Source organism: Phyllostomus hastatus, unplaced genomic scaffold (assembly GCF_019186645.2).
Source record: "Phyllostomus hastatus isolate PE091 unplaced genomic scaffold, TTU_PhHast_1.1 phas_contig_40, whole genome shotgun sequence".
Classification (NCBI taxonomy): Eukaryota; Metazoa; Chordata; class Mammalia; order Chiroptera; family Phyllostomidae; genus Phyllostomus; species Phyllostomus hastatus.
Window position 1 is genome coordinate 95,732,576 of NW_025333872.1, and position 16,791 is coordinate 95,749,366.

The 16,791-nt window shown below is 52.2% G+C and overlaps 1 protein-coding gene across 2 annotated transcripts in view; it reads left to right on the forward strand.

Annotated features, from left to right (window-relative positions):
* The first annotated feature begins 591 nt into the window (after positions 1-591).
* The window catches only part of MAP3K4 (mitogen-activated protein kinase kinase kinase 4), an 84,133-nt gene continuing 67,933 nt past the window's right edge, over positions 592-16,791 (forward strand). For both annotated transcript variants that reach the window (XM_045843077.1, XM_045843078.1), the window contains exon 1: positions 592-936. In XM_045843077.1, the coding sequence (XP_045699033.1) occupies positions 806-936 (131 nt within the window). In that variant the 5' untranslated portion in view covers positions 592-805. The remainder of the gene's footprint in view (positions 937-16,791) is intronic.

A 16,791-nucleotide genomic window follows, 5' to 3' on the forward strand; every position in this document is an offset into this window, starting at 1 on the left:
TCCAACGGCTTTCTCCCCTGGGCTGCGGGAGCACGCGCACCTGGAGGACGGACGCCCAGCCTGCGACGCTGAGGTTACATCAGTACCCTTTTTCTGCCCTCTGAGTAAGAGGCTAACTTTCCTGTTGGGCGTTTCCAGAATCTTTGTTTTAACGGTGTCAAACAACTGAGTTTCCCATGCACAGTGAAGACTGCGCTTCCATCAGAGCGGACTCCCCGCCCCAGGACTCTCAGACCCCCCCCAAAGCCTCCTGGCCTGCGTGGGACCCGTGAGCGCCCGCGTTCCACCGAACCCTATTTCTGAGGATGGCATCACCCTTGGCGGCGATCCACTTGCTGAAGTTTACAAAGCACTTAAAAGTCATCCGTCGCCGCCTCCTCGAGGCCGCGCCGGCGCTCGCGGGGTCCTCCGCACACGCCCCACGCGGCCACCTGGGGCCCGGTGCGCACAGCCCTTCGCGCCCTCCCGGGGGCGAGACCGCAGCGCGGGACTAACCCTGCCGCGCCCCCGCCGCCGGCCGCCGGAGGCCCCTCCCTCGCCGGCTCCCCCGCCCGCTCCCCCGCCCGTCCGCCCCCGCGCCCGCCGCCGCCGCCGCCGCCGCCGCCGCCCGGGGAGGCTTGTCCCTCGCCGCCCGCCGTAGCCCGGCGCCGGCCGGTTGCCGTTCTCAAGATGGCCGCGGCGCGAGCGGCCCCTGCGGCGGGCTAGGGGCGGAGGCGGAGCCCGTCACCCCCGCACTCAGGGCCCCGGCCCCCGCGCTAGGCTGCAGCTCCCTGCCCGCCGCGGCTATGCGGGGCTCCGCGCACGGATGAGAGAAGCCGCCGCCGCCGCCGCGCTGGTCCCCCCACCCGCCTTCGCCGTCACCCCCGCCGCCGCCATGGAGGAGCCGCCGCCGCCGGCGGAACCCGAGCCGGAGCCCGAGCGCTACCGCGCGGCGAGGTGAGCGCGGCTGCCGCCGGCCCCGGCGCGGAGCGGGGCTCGTCCCGGCCGGAGCTCGTCGGAGGCCGAGGGGGCGTGGGGGCTCTGCTTCCCGCCAGGTGGCGAGGCTGCATCCAGGCTCCGGGGCCGGGCCGAGGGGCGGGGTGCTGTGCTGGGACCCGGGCGCGGCGGCCGGGGCCACCCAGCGACCCCCGCCCGAGCGCCCAGCTCGGGGGCCTTCTCTGCGGCTGTGCTCCTGCTCCTGAGGAGCAAGGCGGGGCCCCTCGGTCCTGCGGGCACTGGCACCGCGTCCCCGGCCGCGGGCTTCCGAACCGGGGCCGCGCCGAAATCGCCTGCATCCGTGCCGAACTTACGCGCTCCCCCTCCGCCCCTTTTCGAGTCTGGAAGTGGACGCCAGTGAAGCCCATGCGCGCTGGCTGGCTCTCCGGGGGTCTCCCGCCCTTCTCTGTCCCCCAGGCCACCCACTTCGACTCTGCACACGGGCAGGCGGGGCTACCTCTCCGAGGGCACTTGACCGGCCTTTAGTGGAAGCATTGTGCAGAGCGGGCTCACACGTGCACACAAGTAAAGGCTTGATTTGTCTAAAACTTTGCTACCGCGGGAAGCCCTAAGGTGGAACTTGGTACCCGAAGTATTTGTTGCATTCTGTTCCTTAGACACGCTATTAGTTAACTTTATGTCTTCTTTAAGTGTTTGGATTGGGGGCTCAAACTCACCACGCTAAGTGGGAATGCCCCTCTTCTGTGCCTGTGTTTGTGTGCGCGGATGCCCTCTCACCCGTCCTTCGCATCCCCAGTGAACTTGCAGACTGCTGCCCCCTGGCCCCGCAGTGGGAACGCTGCCGCAGCCGCCCGGCCTGCCGCCCGCCGCGCCGCCCGCCGCCTGGCTCTGCCGTCCGCCGCCTGGCTCTGCCGTCCAGGAATCGGGCCGCTAGGTGTTCTCTGTCTTTTTCCTGCTCAGAGGAATTTCAAATTCTGTAGTTGTAGTTACAAGGGAAGACAGGAATCATTTTCTTGCTTTGTGACCCAGTGTTTGTATAGGCTGTGAAGAAGGTCCCTTTTTATTTTCCTTAATTCTAAGACCCTCCTCAGGCACTTGGGTGACCTTTTAAGGACTAGCTTCTCTAAGTAGTGGCACATGGTGGAATGAAGATTCGTTTTGTTCCTTTTCTCTGTGCATCTGGCATGGGTAGGAGTTTTGTTAGAAAGTTTATTCAGTAAATTTGTTAGTGAATTCAGTCTTGAATCATTTTGACTTCCTTAAGTTTTTCTTTACATGTAATAATGAATACTTAGTGAATGACGCAAGTATAGCACTTTCTTTGCCTAACCCATTTAATCCTTATAAGAACGCGATGGGGCAGGTCCTGCAACGATTTATCTTTCACAGGTGAGGAAGCTGAGCCCCAGAGGTCAAGGATCTGGTCCAAGTTCACGGCTTGTCGTGAACTCAGACCTGGCTGCACACTCCACACCCCCAGCAAGAAATCACACCGAGGAGCCGTGTGATTTCATTATCCAGATGGTGAAGTCAGAAGTCACAATTCTGTGTAACTAGTTTCGGGGATAAGATGGATGTGAATATTTTTAGGAAAGAGTAAAAGGGCAGAGGAAAGCGGTTCTGTGCCATACAAATGACTGTTTCTCCAACGATCGAAAGAAACCTGTATTTTTTCAGCCAGGTTTCCTCTCTCTCTGTTATAATAAAAATAGGTCAGGGTAATGGGCTTCATCCAACTTGAAGTGAACAGCAGTGTACGGAACAAGAAGACCTCAGAAATATTTTTCTTAGCAACAAGTGCAGTTAATTATACGGTGGCTGCTCTGTAAAGCAGATGACTTGAGCGGGCTGTTGTGCTCCCTTTTACCCGCCCTCGCTGTCACCACCGCCTCTCGCCCGCACAGAGCTGACCTCTGACAGGCTGCCTGCGGGTCTCCCGCAGAGGGTGCTTCCAGGGCTCTGCGTCTGTTTATTTGGGTTTCTCCTGCTTATGTGTTCAGCCGTTTTTAAAACGCTCAACTTGCACATTCAGACTGTGCCAGATGCCACGGTGTAACACTTTGGAGACGGATCTTGTAGTTGCCTGTGCTACCTGGTCACTTGGTTTGGGGACGGACCAGAGTAAGGCGCCACCTGCCATCTTTGTTCCTGTGCCGTGTGCCGGCGCGCCATCGACTAGGAAGGCCGCCCCGGCGCACAGTTTCTGCACAGCGCAGGCCTGCACTTGTTGGCCAGAGTGCCGCCGCGGCAGGTGCCAGCCCAGAACATCTGCTCCGTGCGTGTTGACGTGAGTGTTGTGCAACGGCTGAGGAGCACAGAGCAGGTTGGGAGGCAGCAGGGCTCTAGGAGGGTTTTCCTGCTTGTTGCCAGCTGTGGGCACTTGCCGTTTTTGATAAAGATTCTTGACGAGGAGAGCAGCATTTCTTGTTGGTGATTAGACTCAGAAATAGACATTCCTTCCAATTTTCTTTTTCTAGCATCTGGGTCAGTTGTAGGAGATCCTGAGATTGCAAGGAGAGCTATTAAAACTACTTTGAAACAGTTTATTTTTCTCATTTCTTGAATGCGTACTTCACTTGGAGGTTAAGGCTGATGTAACATTGCTCCCGTTGACTCCAGCCTTTCTTTCATTTCAAGTATTTGTGTTAAAAAACAGCCTCATTGTTCTCTTTTATTGACCTTGTCAAGCACATTGCATGAACTTAAAAATAACTTTTTTTAAACCAATGACTTTATTACTTGTTTTATGTAGCATGGTTCTTGTGAGTCCACTTGAAAATCCTGGGTTTCACTCCTGTAAAAGCACTTACCATCCTTTCCCTCCTAGGCGAGGGGATCTTTCTTTCATGGTGGCTGTCCCCTTTGAGCCTACTTACTTCAGTCTCGGCACTGGGTGTCACCCGTTCTCCCTGGCGAAGTCCACCTGTGGCGCTGCCGTGGACGCTGTCGGAGGTGGGCGAGGCTCAGGGCCAGTGCGAGGGTGGGTGCCGAGGGCAGGTGCCGCGCGGGCGCTGGTCAGAGGAGCAGGAACACGGGGCGGTAGTAACAAGGTCCCACAGTGGCAGAAGCTCCCTCACATGCTGAAGTGGGGACAGCTTGTCCCTCGAAAGGGACTTTGTGGTTCCCTTTAATTGTATTGTTAGAAGTTGCTTCCACTGCCTTCCCGTGGGTTCTCTCTGCGTCCTGTAGATTTCGTTCTGAGCCCCCTGAAAAGTGCGGATACGAGGTCTGGGCTGCTCACTGGACACGCTCGCCCTCGCAACTTCCTGTTACCTAATTCCTCATTCTTCAGCGATTATCTCTTCCCTCACGGCCTTCTGTCTCGACGCCTTCTCGTTTCCCTGGGTGGTATGTGTTCTTTTCAAAGATGCTTCCACGCCGCCGGTCGGTGGTAAGTCGTTGGAAGTTGTGTCTTTGGGGAGGACACAGAGATGTCAGAAAAGAAGCCCGGCCAGTGGCTGCCGCGGGTCTTCGCTGCCCGGTGTTTTCTCGGCAGGGTAGGGGAGCACGGCCCGGTCCTGTGCGTCTCCATTCCGCCCCCGCCCAGCTTCGGCCAGCGAGCAGAAAGCCCCGGTGTCGCCAAGAGGTCGAGTGGCGAGCACGACTCCAGCAAGGGAGCGCGGGAGTGGGTAGGAGTCGTGTTTGCGCAGCAGGGGGGAGCGCGGCCGCTTCTAGCGGCCTGTGACCGTGTCAGTCTCTGTTTTTCCTGCGCTGCTGGCTGCCCTGGGGCGGGCGGGTGGGTGTGTCTCTGTGTTTAATCTTCAGTCTCACTTTGATGAGTCTGCGACTGCCCTGTGCTTTTCCTGCTTCACTTTGAGATACATTATTTCCTTGTCCCCTGAAGACGTTTGCGAAACTGAGTGGCCGATTTTTACTGATGGTAAACCTCAGGGGGTCCCCTGACTGTCACCACGCATGCCCTGGCGCCCTCCCTCCCTCCCGAGATCCCGGCGTAGTGCTGTGCAAGGGGTGGCAAAGATGTCAGTGGTCGCTGTTTTCATAAGATGCTTTTTGACTCTGGCGAATGTTGTGTTCAGGAAAGACTGTGATGTGTGGTTTTTCTGGATTGAAATTAACTGGGTGAAATTAAATGAAAACTTAAACCACATTAGAATTCTGTACAGTTATTAAAATTATGTTTTGAATTACTTTGAGTTGTTACTCAAATTGAAATTGATGAGACTTCATATGTTATACAAAGAAAATTTGTTGCCAAATTTTAAATTAACTTAATTTTTTTCCTTAAAATTTATTTTCAGTATCCATGAACTACTTGAATTGACGATCCAGCTGGTTTTCTTTAATTGTTTACTTTGTCCTGGGTAACACAGTTTGTAGGTTGGAAACAGCAGCAGTAATAAAGGGCTGACTTTATGATGGTCTTTTATAGTGATAGCACTGCTATTTAGAATCGTAACTGTCCTCAGTTCATATGCTGTGCTGACATGCTTGCCCCTTTGTGAGGCGTGTCTGAAAGCACCGTGTTTCAGACAGGGACGCTGCCCCTCTGGAAGGCAGCTGTGGTCTGCACGTCCTTACCGCCCACACCGCCCATAGACCTCGCGCTCAGGTGCTCGCGCACAGTTTGTCCTCAAACGCTCGTTCCCTGCCAGCATAGCCAAAACGGAAATTCGTTTTTGACCCGAAAGGATGGTCACTTGTCTTATTTTGCAAACCTTAGCAGAAGTAGTAATCTCATGGGTTATATGGATGCCAGACGTTTATCGAGTAGAAGGGAGAGCTGTGTCCTGGCTGGTGAGGCTCAGTGGTTGAGTGCCAGCCTACAAATCAAAGGGTCGCCGGTTCGATTCCCAGACAGGGCACTTGAAGGGGGTGTGTGAGAGGCAACCACCGCACATTGATGTTTCTCTCCCTCTCTTTCTCTCTTCTTTTCCTCTCTAAAAAATACATAAATAATATCTAAAAAATTAGAAGGGAAAGCTATTATGAGTATATGAGGCATTTTGTCCAAAGTGTTTTGTAAGTGGATTTCATTTCAGCATAATTTCAGGAGAAATAAACCTGCTGTGGAGAAAGGTGGGTACTAAGCGTTGAGGATGATCAGAATGGATGTTTTAGGTGGAGGTTTTCTTTCATGTGAGCAGGCTGTTTGAGGGAAGAGCTGAATGGTGGAATGTTCTGAAGAAGGCATATTTGAGGACAGCTGGTTTAGAAATGTAAAGTTGTAGAAATTATCAGCCTTTTTAACCTTTCAGTGGGAATATTTTGGAAGAAAACTTAATACGTGCATTATTTTCATTGTATCATTAGCAGTCCTAAAGTTTTTTATAAGTGTGGGAACATAAAACTGTAGATGTAACTTGGTTTTGTCAGAAAATATTTAGGATTGATTTTTTGAATGTCTTAAGTATTTAGTTCTTGTTCAGATCGGGAACTGAGCATGTACTAATGCCAGCAAGTCTTATTTATGGCTGGTCGACTTTAACATTTGTTTAGTGCAGCCCGCAGCCGCCGCTCCTGCAGAGACTTCCAGGAGTGGAGAGAGCTGGAGGGGCTGGGGGGCTCCTCTGGGCCCCCCATGTGCTGTGGAGACGGACGAGAAAGCGGCCTGGAGAGGCCGTGCTTCCCCAGGGCCGCTCCGTGCCTAGGCTCTCGCCTGCCTCTCCTCCCGTCACACCCTGCCCCCCAGGGTGGGGTCCCAGGCCAGTGGTGCCCCTCTGCCGCCGGACTCCCTAGCCTGTCCTCGCGGGCCCACTCGAGCAGCCGGGGGATGCTGTATTTTCTGGACTAATTAGGCTTCACAGGATAGAGCAGCGATGAAAGAATCGTTTTCAGGGGAAAAAAAGGAACAAAGAAACCACCCTGCAATGTCCTCTGAGCTCATCGTGCAAACTTTTTGCCTTAATACTGTTTTAGATTCCTTGTTGCTTGTTTCTGTGCTCAGCCGTCAGTTGCAGCGGGCGGGGAGACCGCGCCTCCTCTGTGGTGGTGACGGTGACGCGGGCTGGCTGTGCCCTGCAGCGCGAGACGTGCCTTGTGATAGCATGTCTGCTGCACAGCCGGAATACAAGCGTGCGGAAGTGTTTGACCTTGTAATGCACGATGCACTCCGGTGGTCATTCTTGTTCTGCGCTGTTAGAAAGCGTCGTTCGCCGTGACCCGTTAGACCGATTTAATCACCCGCAAGTGGGTTGTCTCTCCTACTCCAAGAAGCCCGGCTCCACCGAGACTGAAGACGGTGCTGGTGTGCTTTGCCCCCCGTCCCCGGCGAGTTCGCTGGGAGGGCCGTCGCGGTGCTCGTCCGCGGAGTGGTCAGGAAGCATTTCGAAGAGGTGAGACAAGGTTGGGGTCTGAATACTCCGTCCTCAAAGACTGTTATTTTCTGAAGACGAGAGTAAGTCTCTCCAGGTGGTCCTCTTGGTTGCCGTCTGTGAGACACAAGAGTTGTAGAGATGAGTGTACATTGTGGAGTAAAATCGGGGTTGGAATATGAGTACCTTAGGTAGTTTATTCGTTTTTCTCTAAAACGCTAAGGTGTCTTAAAAATTTTTTTTAATAGAGCAGTCCTCAAAAAAAAACCCCCCCAAAACAAAAGGAACTCATTCCTCCTCCTTGTGCGTGCATGCGTGTGTGAACTTAACAGTGGTTTTGACTAGTGGTGGGGTCTCATTGCCTTCCGTGTTTCCCAGCTCACGCCTCCGAAGAGGTAGGACATCAGAAGTAAAGTAGCCGGGGTGCTTCTGGAAACATCGGAAGCATTCGCCATGAAGCTTCAACCCCAGAACTGAGCTTTTACTTTGTGAAAGAAGCTCTTCGAGTTCCACTCGGCTCTTTGAATATTAAGTGTTACTTAACAGAAAACCGAGCAGTGTGTGTGTGTGTGTGTGTGTGTGTGTGTGTGTGTGTGTTGAGGAAGGACTGGTACAGAGGGGTGGTCATGAGCCTGACTGCGTTAGGGTGAGTGACGGGCTCGTCCTGGGTTGTGCTGACCAGCAGTTAGCTGTGGCTCACTGCTTCATCCCGTTCACCCACTGAGCTTCCAGTACTGTTTATTCGTTTTCTTTGCAGACTCCCTCTTTTTTTTTTTAAATCCTCACTTAAGGACATGCACACTGATTTTTAGCGAGAGGGGAAGAGAGGGAGAGGAGCATGGATCAGCTGCCTTCTGCATGCTTCCTGACTGGGGACTGAACCCACAGCCCAGGCATGTGCCCTGACCAGGCATCGAACCTGTGACCCTCCAGTTCACAGGACGACACTCCAACCAACTGAGCCACGCTGGCCAGGGCTGCAAACTCACCCTTATATGAAGTGCATGCCTGGCGTCAGGCAGCGCTGAACCGAGACCGTGGGGCCGCGGTGGGGGAGGTAAAAGACGTGGGCTCTGCCTGGCTACCTGCCGGGCAGACCCTCTGAGAGCCTCAGTGAGGCTCCGGGAGCTTCTGACCTGGTCTCCTGACCCTCAGGTGTAGCTAGCATTGGGGGGGCTGTGTGTTCCAGTTACAAAGTCACATTAGTGTAGAGGCTGTGCTGCAGCCCTACACAGATTTGCCACTCAACAGTGGCCCAGTCGGAGGCTCCGCTAAGCTTGAGCCCTGCTGAGCCCTTTGCCTGTTAGGACTTAAGGGTCTCCACCCACACACAGTGTCCGAGCGTGCTGGCTTCCTGTACCTCTGGCCTTGATTCGGTTGGTGTCAGTGGTCCTTCCTCTTTTCTGTCGGAGCTGTTCAAAGGAGCCCTTAATCTCTTGACCCTTTCCGTACGCCCCTAGGCAGGCGTAAAACTCTTACTATATGTGAGCATAATGTAAAATGTGCTCAGCCTTCAAGGAATTTAAAATCTAGTGAAGGAGAAGAGAGATTAGGAAGTGAGTGGAAACCTGCTAATTCATGATCTGGTGCAGAAATGCTAATAAATTTACTTCTGCCATCTACCCGTGTGCCATCATTCAAATGTATCACGTGTTACGTGGTGGTTACGGTGCACTTGTGAAGCAGAAGTGCGTTTTTCAGAAGCAAAAAGTGAGTCGTTAAGAGCTCTCTTAGTTCGGAACAGACGCAGCCAGGACTCTTGGGTGTTTGCTGTACTTCCGAGTCTGTGGCGCTCGGTTCTGAGCGCTGCCTCCTTAGCGATAAGTGTGGTGAGGGATTTAAATACTAGTGTAGGCTGAGGGGGGTGTGATTATTATGTGAACTGATTGTGCGCATTTGCCACGTTAGTACAAATATGAAGCATCACGTAACATGGCTCCATCATGTTTCATTTTATGGCTGCACTGGACACCTTTGAAGTTACTCCCAGTTTCTCACCGTTCTAGGTGGCACGGCACCGAACCTCTTGGTGCACAGCTCTGACCTGGCTGCTCTGGTAAGATCACCTCCTGAACCTAGAATTAGAAGGGAGGGTTACTGTCCATTGTTACATATTCCCTTCTGGGAAGACTGCACAAATGTATAGGCCACAAGTAGTGCCTGCCTTACTATATATTCTCTTTCTAGCTTTGAGTATTACAAAAAGTCTTTGCTAATTTAATAGGCCAGAAAGGGTCATCTTGTTTTGAGTGCCTGGTTGCAAGCATTGGGGGGACCATTTTCATGGAAAACTACCATAGCTTACACACACCGTACGTTATAAAGGAGCTTATAATACAAGTTTTGTATATTTATACAGCACTTTTATAGGTAGAATTTTTCCTAGTAGCCATGCATACAGTAGGCACTAAATATGTATCAGTTGATAGAATTAATAAGTTAATCCAGAGAACTATCACTGATATGACTTAAATAATTTTACTGGTTCTTGGCACGTTTTTCTTCTTTTTGCTTCCATTTTTTGAGAATTGCTGGCTAATGAAAAGCCAAGCAGCACCCTTTCCTCTGGGCTTGGTACACACGGTTCCCGCTTCCTGCAGTGCTGGGCGCTGCGTCTCACACGCCGACGGGGGCTTCCTCGTGGGGCTGGCGCTGCAGTGAGGGCTCGCGCAGAGCCTGTCTTAAGGTCCCTGTCACCCCTTCTTTTCCTGGATGTAGGGTTGCCTGCCTTCCGAGTCCCTTTTGTTTGCTAGTGCTTTCCCGATTATTTTTTCAAGGATTTGAATAATAGGTGACTAAAATGTGTTAATTTGGTTACTCATAAATCTGTACCGGTTTCCCAGATTTACTGCTGTTTACAATTCCTTCAAGAAAGGAGCAGGTGAGATAGCCGTTCTCTGTGTTATGGTGCTGAGAGCTTATACTGACCGTAAAGAATACATATGAAGTTTGTTTAGGAGGCATCCAGCCATGGACTAGGAAGAATAGAGGCATGTACTGAGGAAGACACAAGAGACAAGAAACACTGTACACAGGACAATGATGCCTCAGTCCCCTTCAAAGTACGCACCTTGGGACCTCACACAGATCTCCCAGTAGCCATCGGCTGCCCTGTCGTATTTTCCTGAATCTCACTGAAGGTCTGAAATCTCTGTCCTTTCAAAGGTGATTTAATTTTGGGAAAAGCCAAAAAGTCACAGGGCACCAAATCAGGGCTGTAGGGGGGCTGAGTCACCTGGGTGACTCGATGTTCCCCCAAAACACTCTGCACGAAACATGATACATGAGCAGGTGTGTTGTAGTGAAGCTGCCAACCACCAGCTGCCCGTAGCCGTGTCCTTCTGGAACATCCGAATAGTGTCCACGGAGAAGTGTCCAAGTGTAACACAAAAACCTGATGCAGAGTTGTTGCTCTACTCGCTCAATCATTTTGAATGTGATGGCCACACAGCATACCCGTGCGCTCAGCAGTGTCTACCGCCCCCACTGACTAGTGCAGTGAAGTCGTCACTGTTCACGCGTGTGCATTGCAGTCCACTGGCCTTGGCTGCCAGCTCTCATCGATGCCGTGCAAACTGTTCCTGTTATATTGACAATGGCTGGACTTTTTCCAGATAGACCTCATATATTTGAATTCCAGACAAATGAAACCATTGCATTTCTAGAATATCAGAAAGTAGAGGTCTTGCCTGTAGTTATTTTTTAAAAACAGGTTTATACACATCAGGAGGTCCTGGTTTATATTGGGGTGTATGCTGCAAAAAAAAAAATAAACCTGCTTCACTGATTTATAATTCATGTGCTGTATATTCCTGTACCAAAGTCACCCATTTTTAGTGTCCGGATCGGTTGTTTCAGCGTGTTCACAGCTGTGTGCAGCCGTCGGCACAGTCGGTTTTGGTCAGCTCAGAAGAGAAACCCTGTGCCCTTCACCCACTGCCCACCCAACCCCCGCCCATGCGGCCCTGAGTACCCACCCACTAATCTGTTTTTCTGTTTGTTGTGAGCATTACATATTAATATGTAGTGTTGTATGACTGACCTTTAGTTAGCATGACGTTTTCAAGTTTCATCCATATTGTTCGTGTATCAGTCCTTCGTTCCTTTATGTGGCTGAGTAGTAAGTAGTACATTCAGTGGGCCAACTGTGTTCTGTTCATCCATCCCTCACTTGGTACACTGGGCTGTTTCCCCCTTGTGGCTGCTGTGGGTAGTGCTCCTGTAACCCCGTGTGTACAGGTGTGTGTGTGTGTGGACACAGGTTGTCACCTCCTGACGTGTGTCTAGGAGTCTGATTGCTGGATCATGTGTGTTTTCCATCAGACACCCCCACTAGCAGTGTGTCAGAGTCCTGCTTTCTCCGCATTGTGGCCGGTGCTTGTTATTATCCGACATTTGGGTTATAACCATCCTAACGGCTGTCAGGTGCCGTCTCAGGGTTTCGATTTGCATTTTCCTAATGATAGGGAGCATTTTTTCAGGCGCTTGTTGGCCATTTGTATATCCTCTTTGGAGAAGTATATATTCAGATCCTTTCTCCATTTTTAATTGGGCTATTTTCTTTTTATTATTAAATGAGAGTTCTTTGTATATTCTTGGTAAAGGTCCCTTATTGTATATACTTGTATGATTTGCAAATACTTTCTCCCATTCTAAGAATCCATTGCCAAATCTGAGTTCCTACAGATTTACCCATTTCCTCCTAAGAATTTTATCCTTGGAGGCCTTTGGTCCATCTTGAGCTAACTTTTGTACGTGGTGTGAATTAAGGGTCCAGCTTCTTTCTTTTGCACGTGGCTTTGTGGTTGCCCCGGCACCCTTTGTTGAAGAGACTCTTCTCCCGTTGAATCTTCTTGGCACCCTTACCGGAAACCAGTTGACCACAGAGACGTATGTTGGCCTCTCGGCCCCAGTCCTGGGTCTGTGTGTCCGTCATGTGCCGTGGGCACGCGGCCTTGATTGCTGGTGCTTGGCAGTGGTCAGAAGCAGCAGCAGGTTGGAAGGTGAGTTCTTCAACCTTAGTCCCTTCTGGGGTTGTTTTCATTGCCTTTATCTCTTAACCACTTGTATACGCTTGCCCAGAAGAATATTTAGCACATGGTAGCTCTTAGTAAATATTTACTGTAGGGGCGGTTTAAAGTAACTACAGTACATTGCACCCACGCTTTGTATGCATTGTACGCAGGATTATTATGCCCGTGGCGTGTGATCACTGTACCCATGTATAAAGCTGATCTTTATTTTTCCCTCAGAAGTTTGGGCAAAAAGCATGCATTCGACATAGCAAAATACAGTAATTCAGCTTCAATTTTGATGGTAAATCGGTGTCTCTAAAAAAGAATTTTTCAGTTGCGTACAACACTTTTTCAGTATTTTGAGGTTCACTGTTACTTCTATTCCTGTTAGTAAAAGTTTCCAAGAACAAGGTACTTGGCCGCCCCAGGAGCAGGGTGCTCCGTGAAAGGCCCTGTGAGCGCTGCCGGGGAGTCACGGGGTTGGGGGGGGCGGGGGGACATCCACGCAAGTGTTGGTGATCAGCAAACACTCGGTTAAGCTGTAAAGAATTGTTCAGACACAGTGTAGTTAGGTAAAATTCTTCTTGTAGACGAGGGATACATTGTATAACTCAACGCAAGCTTTCCGAAATTGAGTGGCTTCTTGTCTTAATGTATTAGAACTTCTGTTCGGATGTTCCTGGCCAAGCCAGAAGAATTTAGTGGCAGTTCGTTCGTGTTAATGTTGTATCCCCTCCTCGGCGGTGGAGACGAGAGTGGAGCTGTGGGCGGCTCTCCGGCGCGCACTCGCGGAGGTGCTGGGAGTGGGGTTGGTTCAGTCCTCAGTGTCGCCTTCAGTGGAGGAGCACGTCGTTTCTGGCATATTTGGGTAGTTCAGTGGCATCAGTTTTATCCGTTAAATCCTAAGTTTTAGATCTTTTCTGTTCCTTAAAATTCTGATTCACAAAGAATCTTCCTGGGCTTATGTAAATTAGGAACTGGGGCCCCAGAGGTTAAGTTCCTACAAAATAAATGGTTTGGATTTGACTATCCGTAAATATTTTAACCTCTAAAAAGAAATGATGTTTACTTTTTCATATTTATCTTTGTTTTTAAACAAATTTTCCCTCTCAATGCTATAAAGAAACTGCTATAGGACCCTGTAATGAAATAGATACATTGTGGAATTCGTCTGGAGTTTGTCATTTTGAAAGTCAAATCTTGCTTTTCCGATATATATATACAGCCCTAAAATTATTTCGGCCCCTCGGAGGCAACTAACTGCAAGGCTGACGTGGCCCCCGGTGGAAAAGAGTTTGGCGCCGGCTGTGGGAGGAGAGCCAGGCGTCTCCCTGCGGCCTCCACGAGCCGCTGAGTGCCGCACGCACCCGCACGGGACGGCAAGCCCACGAGGTTCGGCGAGGAGCCGTTAGGGGCTGGGAAGTGAAGGGTCTCGGCCCACGTGCGGCCGAAGGCGCCGCGTCCCGTTGGTTCGGGCGGAAGGTGTCCCTCGGGCTGACCGCGTTGGACGCTCGGTGTTCGGGAGGGAGGTCCCCGTCTGGGCAGCGGGGCCGCCCTGCTCCCTGGGGCGAAGGCACGCCTGGACTCGCCCTAACCAGGCTTGGAAACACGTCTTCAAGGCATAAAATGCAGTTGGAAGTAACTTAACAGCCTGCAAAAGCCAAGTCCAGCACTCTTTAGAAGAAGACGGTGGCACCCAGACAATCAGCAGGGAGGACGTAGTGTCCAGCGTCCAGTCACAGAGTGCTGGACGTGCCGGCCAGTGACCCGGCAGAGATGGCCCCATAACCGGGGGGGAATCAGTCAGCAGAAACACCTCAGAAATGTGAGAATGTTGAAAGTAGAGGAAAGAATTGCCAAAATAGCCACAGCTATATTCAGGTATTTAGAGGACAACAGGAACGTTGGAGAAAAATAGAAGACATAAAAAGTGGAACTTCTGAAAATGAAACACACAAGGTGACACATACATGAGGTGGGATTACCAACAGAGTGGACACTGCAGAAGACAGTGGCCGGACTGCGGACACAGCGGTGGGAACTGCGGCGGGCCGGCGCCCGCAGTCCGCAGGCTGGGCGGAGATGCGCAGGGCCCGGGGGCCGGATCCGAGAGCACGTGTGTGTGTGTGTGTGTGTGTGTGTGCGTGTGCACGCTTGGAGTTTCCGAAAGGGGAAGCAGCCGGGAAAAGTGGTTTAAGGAGTAATCGCTGTAAATGTTTCCCATTTAATGAGCACCGTGAACTCATAGATTCAAAACGTTCAGTGAGGACAAGCATAAAGGAAACCATCGCTGGAAAGTTTCTGCTTAAATCTCTTCCTCTCTTGCTTCTACCCTGCGGTCAGTCTTGCAGGTACCTTTCTTCTTGCAGCGTCTCTTCCGTGCTCACACCTCCGGTGCCGCGTCCTGCGGGGGCCGTCCCCTGTTCTCCGGCCCGCCGGGCCGTCAGTCGCGTTCCACCTTTGCTCGCGGTCCTTCTGCCCGGAGGCTCCGCTGCATCGTGTTTACTCACGGCCCCGATGATGGACCGTTTCAGGGCTTTCCCTGATTATCCCCAGATTACCCATGTTATGAAAGTAAGTGTTCATTTATTTTAATTAGCCATTTTACAGGGGAGCGTGGAGGACAGTGCCATTCCAAACAGAAAACCGGCGCTGCATCACACAGGATGGAAAATTGCCATCTGATCTGGTTACCGTCCTGACGTTTGCGTGGTTTTTAGCAGTTGGTTCTGTGTAAAGCGGGTTGTGTGGTTGGGAGGGGGTTGTCTCTGTGCTTGGCTAGCGTGGACGTGGTCTCGTTGCTTGAGCCTTGGTTCCGAGTGAGTTAGACACGCAGAGGACACATCTCTCCTGTGCGTGTCCGATACACGTCAGGACGTGTTTGGAAAAGAGAACCCTGCTCAGCGTGTGGTCAGTAGTGCCTGGGGCTGTGCTGCTTGACCTTTGCTGCGTCCCAGGCTGCCTGCGTGTGCGCGTCTGGTGGAGATGAACGGTGGGCCCTGGACTCTGAGCAGTGCAGGACGGTGAAAATCCACGTTCGGTTTCCGGAGGCTCAGGGTCCCCATGACGGAGACAGTAGGTAATGCAGTTCCCGTGCTTTGACTGGTTTTCACACTCCTGATGTCGTGCACGCGGTGCATGTAATTATGTGCCGGGAGACGGCTCTGACACGGCCCTGGGGTTTGTGTTCGGACGGCCCGGGGCGCCGCCCGCCTTCCCAGCGAGTCTCACCCGGCTCTGCATCCTCGTCCGCGGACCCCAGGTGCGTGCTCCTCGGTGAGGACAACTGTGACGTTAGAAATAGGAGCTTTGTGTTTGCCTTCTAAAGTTTGTGTAAGTCCATTTAAATATTTCCCCAGTTACTTGGTTTTGGACGCGAAGAAAGTTACATTTTTCGAGACAAACCTTACTTACTTGTGTGTGTCTCCAACTGCATCTGTGATGTTGGGTAGCGGCTTCCTCCTGGATGTCGACTTGCCATTTCCAAGGGTTTCACGACCCCAGAGGCCTTGTCCCCTCCAGAGGCAAGCTCTCCGTCTCCGCCGGCTCCGGCAGTGATGTGTCTTGTCTGTGTGGCGAGTGCGGGCGGAAGAGCTGTGCAGGGCGGTGTCTGGGGAGCCTTGCGTGTGAGTGTGCCCGAGCAGTGTCGGAAGTTGGTGTGGGTCTGTGCGCCCGTCTGCCGGTGTCGGGGGCTGGGGCGAGCACTTGAAAGGGAAAGCTGGGTGCACCCCGTCCCCCCCTTGGCACTGCCCTTGCTGCCGCACCTTGCTGTTGGGGAGAAGGGCGCTGTGCAGCCCGGGAACTGCCTGCCCCGTTGCTCCGGTCACTGGCCTTTCGGTTCTCCTGGGCCTTGCTCTCCTGTCGCAGGGCCTGGCCACACGCTGTCCCTGCCGTCTCGGCTCTTCCCCCTCCCTCCCTGGCAGGACAGGGCAGGGCAGGGCAGGGCAGGGCCTTCGGAGCTGTGAGGCAGCCTCTGAACCGTCCTTCCTGGGAGAAGTGGCTGTTTGCAGCCACCCCCGCCCCCACCCCAAACCCTTCTCTAGGCTGGCCCTGCCTGCTGGTGTGCTTTGTAGTCGTCCTTTGTAGTATCCCGAAGAGCTGTGCTTTGAAGATTTGTGTGTGTGCGTGTGTGTGTGTGCGCGCCTGCGCGCACGCCTGTGTCCGGGCTGCCTCTCTAGTGCTTTGTGTAGAGGGGAGTCTCCTCCACTCCCCCAGCGGCCTGCGTGCTGTCGGAGGACCAGACAGCAGGGTGGGGTGTTAGGGACGGCCGGGCAGTTCTCCTACTTGGCAGGGAGGGTAAGCACCGTGTTTTTCGGGCTATAGGACGCACTCCAGGGTGCATGTGCCCCTCCCCCAATTTGGGAGGAATACTGGTGGTTCATGCTGCTGTTGAGTTCTGTTTACATTTACATTGGTGAAATATTACGTTATTTATGTTATTAAATATTGTACCACATTTTTTGCTTCAAAAATTTTTTCCCTGTTTTCCTCCTCTAAAACCTAGGTGCGTCTTATGGTCTGGAAATACGGTAGCTACCCAAGGGGAGAGGACTTGAGTTCGACTTTTT